Source organism: Melozone crissalis, unplaced genomic scaffold, assembly GCF_028551555.1.
Source record: "Melozone crissalis strain CALT ecotype California unplaced genomic scaffold, PUWL_Pcris_2 ptg000013l_1, whole genome shotgun sequence".
In the NCBI taxonomy this organism is placed as follows: Eukaryota; Metazoa; Chordata; class Aves; order Passeriformes; family Passerellidae; genus Melozone; species Melozone crissalis.
The window spans coordinates 1,408,435-1,423,663 of record NW_026535791.1 but is presented as its reverse complement, the minus strand read 5'-3'; the positions used below and the strand labels follow the sequence as shown (position 1 = coordinate 1,423,663).

The window sequence follows — 15,229 nt, the reverse complement described above, 5'->3', positions numbered from 1 at the left end:
ATATGTGAAATGATAAAATTGATGTGCATGGAGCAACTTGAAAAGTTGATTTCAAACTATACCTTCTGTCATAGTTGAAAGCTTGAAAACAAACAGGGAAGATGTCAAGAAATAGCACTGTTGAAACCGTGGCCAGAAGAGACTGCAGTTACAAAATACTCAAAGGGAAAGATTTATCCAGAGTTTCTGATAGTGATCTGTGAGATTTAACATAATATCCTTGTGGTGTCCAAACCAAAAAGTAGTGATCTGATGCATCCATATATAACTTTTCTTAAATATAATTTGTATGAGTATATATTTATTGTGTAGAAATAAAGTAATTCATCACAAACTGAAAATGTATTTGTATTTGACTTTATATTCTTTGACTTCATATTCTGTTAAATTCTTCTATTTGATCACACTCTGCTGCTGTGCACTTTGTTAATACTGCTATTGTTAATATTTCTATTATCTAAGAATAAGTGTTTTCCAAAGTAGATGATTTTGCAGTCATTATGAAAACAACAGAATTTTCAATTATATGAAACTACTGGCATTTATCATCACACCCCTGATGGAAGTTGTGATTCAACTTTTATAAAGCAAGCAAACTTTTATAAAGCTTGAAACACGTCCAATACTTACCAGCTTTCATTTTACAGTAAAGATTATGCATCCTAAAGTGTCATCAGCATTCAAATAATAATCACACCTCGGAATACCTATTATTGGTTACAGACACTTCCCTTCAAGCCTGTAATCTGCCTAAGTAAGAATCAGAGTCTAAAATGATAAGTACAAGGTGTGATGTTTGTTGCTTAGCAGCAGCAGTGAGCCTGGGGCAATCTTGCTCCAGTTACACCTGCCTGGGCAGAGCTCTGCTAGGTGTGAAACAACAACTTTTTCAAAGGTGGACTTGGCACTTTTTGAATCTGAAACATCACTTCTGTTTGAAATATCCTTTTCTCTTGACTCAGACAGGTCTTTGGATACAAGGGTCACAGATCCCCGTTTGCTTTGAATCACTGAGCATTGTGAAATTAAATCCCTGGAATAGCATTGGTAAAACGCCCAGTGAAAAATGTGGAAACTGAAGAGGAAGTTGAGCATCCCAGACTGGTCGCTATACAAACATATGGACAGAAAAGAATAGGAAAATAAGTGTACTTGATTCATCATTATCCTGAATTGAATAGAATTACCCTATTTTCCATAGTCAGAAAAAAAGCACAGTAAGATTTATGAGACTCTTCAGCACAGGAAAGAAATAAAATATTTTTTAGTTTTTTGTTTCAGCCTTTAAAAATTATTTTTATGAGATATTAATATAATATGCCCACATTTGTCTTGTTTTCCTAGTAGTGTTGCAGTGTAGTGCTTTGGGATTTCTAAAAGGTTATCAAAAGCAGGTAAACATAGTTGCTTCTGTTTGTCAAGTAACTCCTATTTAAGAATTAATTCTTTTTTTCCTCTTTCTACCTCTAGTCTTTTGCAGCATGTATTTCTCTTTTGGAGAATGTGCTTCTGGCACTCAGTGCTGGGTACAGATACTTTCCATTATCACATGTTGGGCAATGCATCTGGGACGTGAGCTTAGACAAAGATGAACAGCCTGTATCCCACATCTTTATCTTGATTTAGGAGAGAGTGTGTGTGCCTCACTGTTGAGCTGGGTGAGGTCATTGTATGTTCATCTGCATAAATTGCTCCTCAGCCTTTAAAATTGATTAAAACTGATGTAGGTTTTTAATTGTTATTTCACAGAAAGTTGTATGAAAGAATTTTTGTGTAATTAAGAAATATTTCTATACTTCCCTCTTTACAGGGATTTTAAATTAAAATTAGGCTTTTCTTTAAACTCCTTATTGATTTTTATTTTTATCAAATTCTTTTTCCTACAAGTTATATCTATTTATATGTATTATTTCTTCTACAGGTTATAGCTATCTCTACATCTATATTTTTCTGCCTCCTATGGTCAAACCAATGGGCTTGCTCTCCCAAGACCCTTATTTCAGATTTTATTTCTCAGCATCCTTTAAAAAAACTGTTTGTTTTTATGTTGATCGATTTACCATGTATGTTTTCAAGAGATGTTGGTGGACAGACAATTTAGTTTTGGACAGATTGGTAACACAACTTATTCACGGGCACAAAAAATTATTGCTAGTCTAATTTTAGAAGCATAGTCAAAACACACTGTTTTTTCTTGGGTTTCTACTCCTAGTGTCACCTGCTTCTGTGAGGCTGCACCTCCGCGATCACTGTGTTTTGTGATGCTGGTCCTTGGGCCTCTGGTGTCTGTCTGTGCTGTGCTTTGTGACACTGTATTTTTGTTCAAGGTTCTCTCTACACAGAATAGCTGTGCTAGATCACTGTTCAGTAGTTAACTGCGTATGTTACCCCACAGTTTCACACAGCTGATCTAAAGCTAAAACATCTTTAGGAAAAAGTCATCTGTTGGCTACACAGCTGTTGAAACTACAAAAAGTCAGGCCTGCAAAAATCCAGGCAGGTCCTGAGGCCAGCACTGTTCCATCAGCGTAAAGCCTGAGGCCTTTTAGTAGCAAACCTGTGCACTGAGCCTCTGATGTCCCAAACAGAGAGCAGAAAACCAATATTCTTTTTGCTTAGGTGAGTGAGGAAAAAAGTGTTTAAGGTCAGAGATGAACAATCACCATGCTTAGCTGCATGTGGTTTATATATATTCCATTTTATATATATATATTCCATTAAAAATCATGACTGGCCCTTTGATAACCTTTCCAGAGTTTACCTGTCTGAAGAAGGGACATCAGTACACTAACTTCCATAGTTTAAAAAATAATAAATGCAATGTGATATTAATTAGGTAGAGATGTAATCAGGGGTTTTTTTTCCATTCTTGCTATGTTTGTAGCATGCACTGAAACTGAGGGAGAAATTCAAACCTGCTAAAGTTTAGAACCAAGTGCACTGATTTTTTAGCATTACAAGAGCGAATACAGAGTATTTTAAGAGCAGCCTTCCAAAATTTCTAGTGAGTGCTGTAATAATTGATTATCTGTATTCATATGGAAACAAATGAGCTGTTTTATGTTATCAAGAAGATACCTGGTTGGTGAAGGAAGAAACTTGTTGCCACTGAGGAAGGGAGCAGCAGTCCAACAGGAGACAGTCTTCTCATAGCCTGTTTGGAAAGCCATTAAAATTAGGTTTTCCTAATTATAACAGTTAATGGGCAGATGTGAACAAGGTTTACTAAAGGTTTTACAGTACTTTTAGAGTTAAGGCAGAAAGAATCTTTTTCTTTTGTTGTTTCTCTCCCTGTGATAGATAGGATTTATGGAAGATTGACCTGGCCAATGGTGCATACTGTGTTTAGGAGTGCAGAGCATAGTTTCCTTTGTTGTAGAGCACTTTATTTCTCTTAGGACTTTTGTTCAGTTTTGGTCTATACAGACCAATTTTCCTAAAGAAAAATTCACATTGAAGTTTAGTTCTGAGTGGGTGCTTTCGTGCTCTGATTCAGCAATCCAGTAAAAAATACAAAAGCCTGACATCTCTGAGAGACAGAGGGGAAAACTGTGGGCATGGAGGGAGTTAAGAATCTTCATGGGCAACATGCACTCAGTATAGAGAGCTTTGTAACAAATAATTCTCCAATAGCAAGTCTCTGTTAGTTCAAATGGGAGAGATGAGCAATCACCATTTCTTACTTCAAATTGGAGGGCTAGGCCATAAGAACCAAATGAAGTTTAATAAGGGAAAGTGCCAGATTCTGCACATGGGACCTGGCAACCCTGCTTGTGTAGACTGGGGAGTGAGAGGCTGCAGAAAAGCACTGTGGAAAGGGACCTAGGGGTCCTGGTCTGTGCCAAGTTGGACATGAGCCAGCAGTGCCCTGGCAGCCAGGAGCTGTGGGGGCATCAGGCACAGCATGGCCAGCTGGGCAAGGGAGAGGATTGTTCTGCTCTGCTCTGCTCTGGGGCAGCCTCACCTCCAGTGCTGGGGGCAGTTCTGGGTGCCACAACATAAAAAAGACATTAAACTGTGGGAGACGGTCCAAAGGAGGGTGAAGGGTCTGGAGGGGAAGCTGTATGAGGAGTGGCTGAGGTCACTTAGTTTGTTCCACCTGGAGAAGAGGAGACTGAGGGGAGACCTCATTGCAGTGTGCAACTTCCTCATGAGGGGAAGCAGAGGGACAGGCACTGATCTCCTCAGTCTTGTGACTGAAGTCAAGAAAAAGGCACAAAGCTGTGTTGGGAGAGGTTTAGTCTGGATATCAGGGAAAGGTGCTACACCCATAGGGTGGCTGGGGACTGGAACAGGCTCCTCAGGGAAGTGATTGCAGCACTGAGCCTGAGAGAGTTCAAGAAGTTTGAACAGCACACTCAGGCTCATGGTGAGAAGCTTGGGGATGGTCCTGTGCAGAGCCAGAGTTGGACTTCATATTCATCATGGGTCTCTTCCAACTCAGCATATTCAGTGATTCTATGGTTTTCTGAATATAGAAACCATGATGAAGATGTGACTGTTTCTTGCCAAGATAGTTTGAAATATAATTACTGTATCATTTCATCTATGTGAAGAAAGAGCTGCAGCTTTTAAAAGCTTCTGCAAGATTCCCCCTAAGTACGATCCCAATTTTCATTCACACACGGACATCCTGATTTTTTTTCTTAAATGAATGAGCAGAAGAGAAAAAAAAATAGGATAATTCTCAGATACTCTCTCTTTTTGTCTGAAAGCAAGAGCATTCCCAGCAAGGAAGGGACAGAACAAGAATTTTAAAAGCTCTGAAAGATTTCAGGTTAGGAGGAGAAGGTGTCAAAGTTAATCAACTGCAAATCACTGTTTAAGAAATTCTTCCTCCCCTGAAACATCATTGAAGAAGACAAGCTGAGGGCAGACCTAATTCCAGGCAATTTATAGGAATGCCTGAGTACCTTGACCCTCACAATTTGAGCTCTGAATTGTAAATTGTGTATCCAGCTACTTGAGTGGAACCCAGAATTTTGAACCTGTGAAAAACCTGCTATAAAGATATCCTTTGCAATAGTGCCCTGCAGGGAAATTCACAGAAGTGATTCAGAAAATACAGCTAAGATAAATGCTTCGGGATATTTTCAGCCTGGTTGTTATATGAATATTCCTGAACTGCGGAGGTTGTGTAACTTCAGCTTAAGCTCTCAGAATATGGGACAATCTGGGGACATTTTTTATACAGTTAAAGCTGCAGCATAATTTCCTGAAGGTGAAGGAGAAGATTGTGCTCTCAGGGTAGATTGTTCTTTTCACAGCTGGCAGCCTGTCCTATTCACAAAGGGGTGCTCTGAGAGCAGTCTGTGAGGTGAGGCAACCAACCTGAACTGGTGCCAGCACCCAGGAAATGTTCCAGAGCAGAAGGGTTTACACTGGATCTTCTCCTGAACCAGAGAGGAAGTGCAAAAAATGGATTGCATGGAACAGAGTGGCTTGGTGTCCCGCCAAGGTCAGCCCACCACAGTGCAGTTCAGCACACATCCCTAAGGATGTGCACTACTCATTCACCTGCTTGGCACAAGGATCTTTTGGGGTTCATTTTTCCCATAAAAAGGAATTCAGTAAACTTAGAAATGGCCATGGTAATCAACTGCTATTGATTTCTTTTTAACATCACAGGGGGCCTAAAAGTAAGAGGGAAGATTTTGCAGAAAAATATCTTTGCTGATATGCACTGAGAATTTGCAGATAACTTGTTTCTTTAGTATATGCAAAAAGATTTAAGAAATCAGAGGTAATTTCTGAATTTTGATCTTACTCTCAGATTGGGAAGCCAAGTATCAGGACCAACATAATATGTCCATATTTTTAAGGAATTTGAAGAACCTGTTCTTTAGGAGAAAGCTAACAAGAGGTCATTTTCTTCATGATGAAAATCTTTTTAATAGGATTATTCCATGAGCCAGAATTTTCTTTTCTTTTTTCTATTTTTTTTTTTTACTCTTGGCAGTGTAAAGTAAGTAAGATAGAATGTCATCATAAGTAACTTCCATTAACATTTGGTAACAAAGGTTTCCTGCCATGCTTGCTTGAGAGCTGAAATGTAAACCCAATGAAGGCCAGCTGGACAATTTCTGAGGTTTAGAGGCTGATTCAAGCATCTAATACAGGATGTGGAGCCTATCACAAGCCCCAGCAGTGGAGGAATCTTCAAAAGACTAATTGTCTATCAGTCCTGGAGCATTTAATTGTCACCAAGTTACAATTCACAAAACAAGTGAAAATAAGATGGGTAATTAATATATTGTACTTCTTTTTTTCTATGAGGAAATAGTATAAAATATCAACTAATCTTAGTCTTGGCCTTGACCTTTACAGTTTTGGATTTGTGTAACTGTCATTAAAATTACCTGATGTTATACTCTGATGAAGAAACCATTGATTTTTAGGAAGGCTGGATGCTCCATGGCGAATAGTCAGTGTGAGGAAGAGTGGCTACAGTGCAAGCTTACAGATTTAGCTCAGAGAGTTCTAAGATTTCAGCTGTTACATGCAGAAATCTAATTTGGGAAGCTGTGAAGACTTATTTCAGTATATTAAGCCTGTAGTTTGGGCACACAAAATATTTACTGCAAACATTGCAGAGATTAAAAGAGAAGCTTCTCTGTAGAGGCCTCCACAAACATTCATGCAGTTTAGAAAAGATTCAGTATTTTGATCATAAAATCCACAATGTGGACTTTCAAACCACATGCTAAATAGAGTTCTCCACAGAAGTCCAAAGGCTCAAACTTTGTTGGATTTATAACCAAGTGATTACTTAAAAGCTGGAAAGAAATTGCCTTTATATGTCAATGAGCTTACCCACTTTTGTCTCAAGCAAAACTCATGAAAAAATACTCTGTAAAGGAAGTGCCATTGCATATACTGATAATCCTGCAAAATTCTCCTGGCAAGAGGATTCATTAATTCATTTGCTTTCCAGAAATCAACTTTACAGGCATTAAGTAATCTACCTATTACAAAATTCCATGGAAACTTATAACATTCTTCCCAATTATGTTTTTGAGGATCAAACTGATTGAGAGAAATAATAAATGTTGAAGGGAAAAGAGGAAGAATGCTTTTATATATCCAACTGTGCTCTGAATTTGCCATTGTCTCAAAACTTCTCTTTTCAATGCTGCAAGGGATTGAATACCACTAACTTAATTTACTTTGGAAACAAAAAGAAAATGTCTAGAGTTACTTCCTTTATTTTACAAATCCAGCTAGTCCTGGGGAAGATACTTGATAAAGATGCCCTAAATTTTCAGGTCTAACCAGACAGAGATTTCTAAGGTGGGAAATGGCAGAAGGCAGCATAGTGGGGTCTGTGGTGTTGTACCAGCTGAGCAGGCACGCCAGGAGAGGGCTTTGTGGATCCAGGGAACCTGGATCCCTTTCTGACCCAACCAAATAGCCTAGATTAAACCCATGGGTACTGTTGATGAATAGTGTCAGATTTAGTTCTGCTGTTGAAGTTGGATTTGCTGTATTTGAACCCAGTTTATGAAGAAGGTACTACTGAGTGTAAATGCACAAACTGACCTCCCTGCTTTTATCTGGGAGAGCTCTCAAGCACTGCTACCTTCATACCAGCCTTCCAGTGGGAAACCTGGTGGTAGCCATTGCTCTGAAATGTTAATTTCTGCCAGACCAACGTGTTTTAATTAAGCCAAATGATGTGTTCTGAACAACTTTCATTATGAATTTGGTTCTCTTTCTGGTACATTATTTTCTGAATGCTGACACTGATTTTCAGACAATGTTTTTTTGAGCCATCCCTTCAGCTGATCTCAGTCAACAGAGCTCCTTGAAGCTTTGAAGTTAATGATGATAAGTTCATACAGATCAGCTGAGGATCCTGATTTACAATTTCTTTATATGCTACACAACAGTGTAAACATATTTTTTACTAGGTTGCACATAGGATCCACCTTTTCCAAAGAGGCATTTCTGGAACGTGTTTTACAGTGTTTTATATCCCTGTGTTTTGTTTTTCTCCAGGCTTTTGAAAAAGGAAGAAAATTTTATTTTTATCCCTCGTTCCCGTGAAGAGCTTCCAGAAAACTTTCCAAAGGAAATTCCTGGGATCTGTTACTTCCTGGAGGTCAGAAGTGGTCAGAAGCCGCCAAAACCTTCCATCCCATCTGCCAGAGTGAGAAAGGTGTCTTACAACATCGGCACCATGTTCCTCCGGGAGACCAGCCTATGAGGCCTGCTGCAGATCAAAGACTTGTCAAAAAAGCACAAGCCCAGAACTGGGTCATGACAGGGGAGTTGGAGGTTCTTTGTGTTTCGCTGCCTTCTTCTGAACAGGCAGTAAAAGCTCCATGTAATGTCAGGCAATAATCATTTTAAAAGGTGGGTAACTGCTGTCGGGAAACAAAATGGAGATAGGGAAAAATATTAAACAATGTACTTCCACTTCCAGAGGAATTTCTTTCATAAACTTCAGTCTGGCCCCTCTATGGCAAACAAAACAACGAAACAAAACCCCAACTCTCAAATTAGAGGTTGGTCTTGTTTTGTGCAGAAAGGATGATGGTTCTCTGTAGATTTGCACCAGCTAAGCAGAATTGAGAGTCAGTTCTGATTATGCATTCCTATATTTAATGTGTTCTTCAGTAAGGTAATGATGTTTTTTAACTTTATGAACAAGCATTTCATACATATACTGTAGAGCTATTGTAACCTTCCTGGCAGGAGGAATTATGACTCAATACAAATATTGTAGGAATTTTACCTATTTTTATACATATTTCACTTTCTGGATAATTACATTCCACATACTGTAAGCTGAGTGAGCTTAGATAGCTTTTCAGAAGAAGTTACTGTATATTTCATACATTCTACCTATCAAACCTTATTGTTATACAAGTGGGAAGAAGGCATTTCTTGACTTTTTTGGCAACAAAAAAAAAGAATCAATATTTACAGAATAAAACCCCCACTTTGATAGATCACTTTATCTGGTTTTTATGCTAAAGCTTTAGATGAGCACTGTCTTCTTATATAGAATAATGTTCAGTATTTGTCCTACAGTGTTGTATGTCCAGCCCTTCCAGGACAATGTAAACAAAGTTCAGAAGATCAATATATGGACAAACAGAAAAGTTCTCTTGTTTTCCCTCTAAATTATTAGCCAAACTGATCTTCAGCAGAAGCCCTGAACTTCTCTAAAATTTTGATCTTGTGAAAACTTATTCTGAGGAATTCCAGAGGACACTGGAAGATCTCTGGATGGTTTTCCACATTTTTTTAATAGGACTTGTGCTCCTAGTCCAGATTGATAATTGAAAATCCATTCTGTTGATAATGATTGTTCATTTGGAAACTTCCTCTATTGTTGGATTGGCTGAAAGTCCCCTACTTTATCTAGCTGAGATCAAAAGAACTTCAAAAAGGGAAAGGCAGTACTTTTCCAGGTTTAATGCAAATGGCAGTTCAAGATTTTTGTTAGTCCAAGACAATTAAAAAAAAAAAAAGAAAACAAAACCAAAAAACAAACAAAACCAAAACCAAACAAAAAAAAAATCAAAAAAAGGCCAATTCTTTGCTGTTGAAAATTAATACAGTATTATTGTCTTCAATTAATCCAGTTCAAGCAAGATGTGTATCTGGAACATTTTCAGGCATTTTTTATTTCTCAGGGTTTCTTTTTCACAAGTAGTGGTGGTCAGTTTTCCTGTGTGGGTGTGCTGCCTTTGGATCCTGCTGGGGTGGGTGATGTTGTTGTGAGCTTGCAGATTGTTAGTTAAAATCTGTGCCATGGTTCCAAAGTGGCTTAGCTGCACGTGGGCCTTTAATCACTTCAATCAAAGATAAGACTCAGCAGCAACTAGGAGGCATAAGATACTCTGCATTTCTCTAATTCAGAACAGAAATTAGTTTGCTTATGGATTTAGTAGTCACAACATGAGACACCTCTTGAAAATAAGTAAATAACTTTCACCACATTTCAAGATTGTCCAGCTGGATCTTTCTGTGAAGGGAATGACAGTTCTCTATTTCTCCCCTTTGACCAGTAGCCCCTGTGAGTCAGCATGGCACTGCTAGCCTGTGCTGAGAATGTTTCAAGATCCTTTTCCATGAAGCCTTTCTGGATGAGAAAGGACTGTCTTGAACCGTCACCGACTTCAGCAGACAGACAATGTCTGAACTTATTGTGCAGGGGTGAGTTCTTCCTTGTGTAAGGAGGGTAGATGCATGGGAATTAGCCCCAAAATCTATTTTAATGCAAATTTCCTCACTTTCTAGTGGGATACTGATGTTAAAGATTTCTTCCATTGGTATTAGAGCATTGTTGGGATTAGAGTTGTTATTTTTTCATCTACCTTGATAAACAGCATATGGAGTTTTGTGGTCTATCTAAAAAATTACTTTAGAAAACTGTTCAATTTGAGATTGTGAAATTTCCATCCAAATTACAGATCTGAGAATTTCCTGCACAGGATGACAAGTTTTAGCCTATAGCCATTAGTTTGCACATAGACAGGATGTAGCATGCATTTTTTTACCCTGGGAACACCAGTGAGATGTGTAAGAATCAGAAATGGATCAAAGTTCATGTTTCACCACTGAAAGAGGATCCTATGTCCCAGCTAATAAATCCATAGTTCTGATGTCATTACTTAGCTCCCTAGAGTGATTTTTTTTTTCAAATAGTCATTAGTAGATTTAGATTTCAGTCTGACTTCTCTGGCACCTCTTCATTGTTCAGTAGTTGCTGGTGTCAGAGTCCCAACCTATCTAGCCAAGCTCTCTTTTTCTCTTCTCCCCACCCACACTCCTATGTGAAGAGTACAGATTTAGAGGTTTAGACCAAAAGCTTGTAGTTCAATATCTTGTCTCTTACAGTTGTTAGTAAGAAATGTCTAGGTTAATTCTGCACCTGATCTTGATAATGGAAACATTTTCATAGCAAATGATGGATAAATGCTAGTTTTACTGACAAATTGGAGAAGCAATCAAAACCAGTTTGTATCACCATCCTCATCCTCTCAGAGACTTTTTGTTGTATAAGGAGACTTAAAATCAGAGAGATCTGTGTGAGAACTGGTACCACCATTGATAGCGTTTGCAAATAAATCATCTAGCTCCCCAAATGAGACTACACTGACTGTATAAAAATATGCAGTCTTTGTTTTTCATAAGCTTATGTAAAGGTAACATATCTGGAACTGCAGATGCTAGGTATTACGTTATTTGTGTTATGATGAGGGATGCTAATGAAAAAAGTGTGGGCTCTCTGGGGACATTTTTCTATGTCAATATGAGGAAGGTGTAAAACAAACTCTCAGCACTTTATAAATTAGTAGTTTCATCTGCTGCCTTTCACATTCGGTTGCAAGCTTATTTTTTTGGATACCTTTACAAAGTGAAATGAACCTTTTTATCAAGATTGATGTTGTCATGTCAATTAGGTGGTAGTCAGCCTCAGCATTTCTCCAACAACGCTTACTTTTAGTGATAGAGAAAAGGCTCTCATTTTCCTGGCATTGTCTTATAAATAGAAAGGTTCTCAGAATTCTGTACCTTGAGATGATGAGGTGAAGAGGTTAGAGGTGCTGAAATGGTTACAGAAATAATATACTCTAGTTGGAATTTTCTTTCAACTTTTTACTTCCTATGAAACAGAGGATCTTTGGCTCCTCTGAGTAAGAATTTGCATTCTTGTGTTTCTTCACGTAGCTGCAAGAAGCCACATCTGCTCTCTTGAGTTTCTGTGCAGAGCAAATCTCCCCTCTCTGAAAAGAGAAGGCGGAGATCTATTTTGTATTGCATGTACAATTCGAAGGGAAGGTGATGTGAGGATCCCCCTACTGGGTTCATCAATCTCTTTGTGGCCAGTTGCTTGTACAAAGGCCAAAGTAAAGAGAGTCCACAGCCATTTCCCCAGATCACTTTTTACAGATCTTGTGTCAGATTCTTCCATCTGTTTGAAGCTCTCCATCACACAGGCCTTTCTGTGATGCAGTTCATAGAGATCATGAACTCAGGGCAAAAGGGAAATAGTGATGAAGTGGTAGGGTGGTGGATAAATTTTGTTTTGCATCCCTCTGGTAAAATTTGCCATTCAAAGAAAAAAGCCTCTGCATGGGAGAATTGCTACTAAGCCAGGACTCTCAAATTGTGGTTTTCTTGCAGGATCCCAAAGGATATTTCAGTTTTAATTTCAGAGAGCCAATAGTCATTAACTGTGATTGTGGTTTTGGCTTCTCTGCTCATTCCCACATTCTGTTTCAGATCTGAGTCTGTTTTGAAGCCTGGAAACATGCCTCTGCAAACAGAAAACCAAAGCTCTTAAAACCTTGGAAATCTTGTATGGGAATTGCCTGTTTTGAAGAAATGCTTGTGATTGAGTCATTAACAGTCCATGGCAGTTCATGTGTGTGCACATGCCATTTCACAGTGCTGTCTCCTCTTGTGCTTACAGTGTTCCCTACCAAGCCCAACAGCAGGATTGGGCATATTTAACATCCATCTTACATTTTTCCTATATAAAGCAAGCAGTGCAAAACCATGACATGCTGCATGCATTTAAAAGTATCAGCACTGCACTAAGATGTAATCTCTGGTAACCAGTTTCGTATTGTATATTTCTTGCTCTGAATTGATCCTTCTCTCAGGCAATTTAAAAATGAATGGAAAAAAAAATAGCACCCAAAACTGCTATGTTGCATTGCAAATGAGTCTGAGAGCTGCATTGGTTGTTGGGGCAAGCTGAATTGCTGGACAACTTTCTGGTTCTTGAGCTGCCACAAGCTGTCACATGTACGTGCTTCATGCAGACAGTCCTGTCAAGGAATCTGTAATCCAGCAGCAGGGACATGTGAGTTTTCCTCTTCTAGTCTGAGGCCGCTATTTCACCTCTGCTGAGTGCACAGAGCTCACTGAGGAGAGCTAATTCCCTGTTCTAATGCAGTCTCAGAGCTTCTGGCTTCCTTTCTGGATTCTGGCGATCTTTTGCAAAATTGTGCATGTGTAGTATTGGAAATAGCAGCGTGCTTAAATTAGCAACAAAACAAGAAGCTAAAAAAAGCTTGTCAAACTCAGAGACAGTTGGTTCCTTTCCCTTGAGGTGATACATTATTCATAATGCTGTACAGGATTGAGGGTGCCAGTGACAGGAGAGGCTATGGATGAATTAAAGATGCTGAGTGTGCAGTAGACTCAACAAGTAGGAGTTGATTGGCTTGTGCTACTGTTAATAATTCCATCTTCTTGCATGCTGTGTCCTGCTCTTGTCAGGGTTCTGCTCTCCAAAAGATTTCCACTTACCTTCCCTTAGCACACTGTATGTGACATAGTGAATAATCCCTCTTGTTGTTCTAATTAGCATATATTGTTGACATGGCTGCTTACATCTAAAGAATAACTGGTGTTAAAGGGCTGATCTTACTCTTCTGGCAGCAGAGACAAAACTGCTACGGTGGCACAGCAGGCACTCACATCCTTAGAGAGGAAAAAGAATGCAGTGCAAGTTTCCACTGGTGGATTTGGGTGAAGTCATTGCATGAACAGCCCATGGCATGTTTTTTAGCTTTCACAAGCACCAAATTTATCTGTGCAGATAGGAGTTACTCCTTAACGATGTTATTCGTTTGCAATGCATGAGCAGGCTTACAACAAAAATCTGCGAAGTGTTTAACCTCATACACATGATTGATCTTTTGTGGCTTGGCTGTTAATCTTGCTTGAAAGCAAGAGAGACAGTGAAACTGAGGAATGCAGCAATTCAGTCACAGGCAACAGATCATTCACCTCTGCAGTTGCTACCTTGCTCCTGTGGCTTAGAAAGGTTGACCTCCAGTTGTCTGTGGTCCAGGTTAGTGTCACTGTGTCACTGTAGCAACAGAATGGCCTCTGAAAACAGCATGAGGCATCTCAGTCTGCTTCCCTCTGGGCTAGGGTTCACATTAGAGAGCCCAATACAACATGTGATGCAAAGTGGCAACTTTGCTGGCAGCCTTAACAAAAGAATCAGTGGAAGCAGATGTTAAACCAGCTGTTTGCTCCAGGGATTTTAGTTTCCAAAGGCAGAGTGAGGCTGAATGTGTTTTAATTCGGAGAAAAAGAAAAGAGAGGATTTCAGAGAAACAAGTGTCTTCCTTGGCTAGCAAGGAGGCAGTGGAATTACATGAATCAAGAGGGACATGCTGATTATCTTGGCTGCAGCAGTGCCTTCAGTGTCTGGCCCTCTTTGGCATTCCAACAATCAAAGTTTCTTTTGAAAACTGGAGGACAGGCGCTTTTCCTGTCAGGCACTTGTCCCCTCTGCTTTAGAAAGAGTATGAGGCTGCCTAAATCCTTGAGTGTGCTTAACTTTCTCAGTGACCACAGATGGAAAACTTGGACTAGACATCTGTTTTTTAAGATGACCAAGATAAGGGAGACTGATCCCACTGAATTACATTCTTTTCAGCCCAAGTGCTGTGTCTCTGATCTTCTGTTGTGCTGCTTTTCAGCATCTTGCACTGGCCAGAATAAATAGAATCGAACTAAGTGTCAGAGGGATAGACAAGCATATTCCAAGATAAGTGAAGTGTTACCACTGTAGCCATGGTGACTGTTGCGAACATGGGCTACTGCACTTGTGCAGATCCCTCCTAGTGTCTGAGCCCTTTGCGCGTGGTGCCAGCACTGCCAGCACAACTCTGGCATGCCATTAGGAGTGTGGTTTACAACAGGTTTTGAGCTTTGAGTCCCTAGCCCAGTTATGCAAAACCTGTGTGCCACATTCATCTGAACTGTATTCCAGAATGCCTGTGTAAACCTTAGCCTGATGATAATAACACACACAGATTCTAAAGAACAGAGGGATAGCTTCCAGGTTATCATTAACATACATTTTTTTGTGCTTTTGTGAATTTGTTGGCCCAAAATTAACTTTCTATTAGCAGAAGGTGTCACACTGAGCTTCTTGTTTTCTAGGTAATTATTCCTTAGCAATACTCTCTAATGACTACTCTTGAAGCAATAAGTAAAGCCATGTTAATCTCTTCTGTGTAGGCTCCTGTGCAACACCTATCACCTTAACAAACCACTTTTCAGCAGGACATTAAAATGGTGGTTTTTTTTTTTTTAGTTTTCTGAAAGTATATGTTGCTACTCACTTAAATAATTAAGAGCAAAATCAGAACTATGGACCAGAATTAGAAAAGAGTTTTGGATGTAAAAAGTATTTTAAAAGACTGTCTACTAAGTAAGACTAGTCTCACATTCTAGATAAACA

The 15,229-nt window shown here is 39.2% G+C and overlaps 1 protein-coding gene across 1 annotated transcript in view; it reads left to right on the top strand.

Annotated features, from left to right (window-relative positions):
• GUCY1A2 (guanylate cyclase 1 soluble subunit alpha 2) overlaps window positions 1–9,020 on the top strand; it is a 135,796-nt gene extending 126,776 nt beyond the window's left edge. Inside the window, exon 8 of the mRNA XM_054272339.1 lies at window positions 7,999–9,020. Coding sequence (XP_054128314.1) covers window positions 7,999–8,206 — 208 coding nt within the window. The 3' untranslated portion in view covers window positions 8,207–9,020. The remainder of the gene's footprint in view (window positions 1–7,998) is intronic.
• The last annotated feature ends 6,209 nt before the right edge of the window (window positions 9,021–15,229 follow it).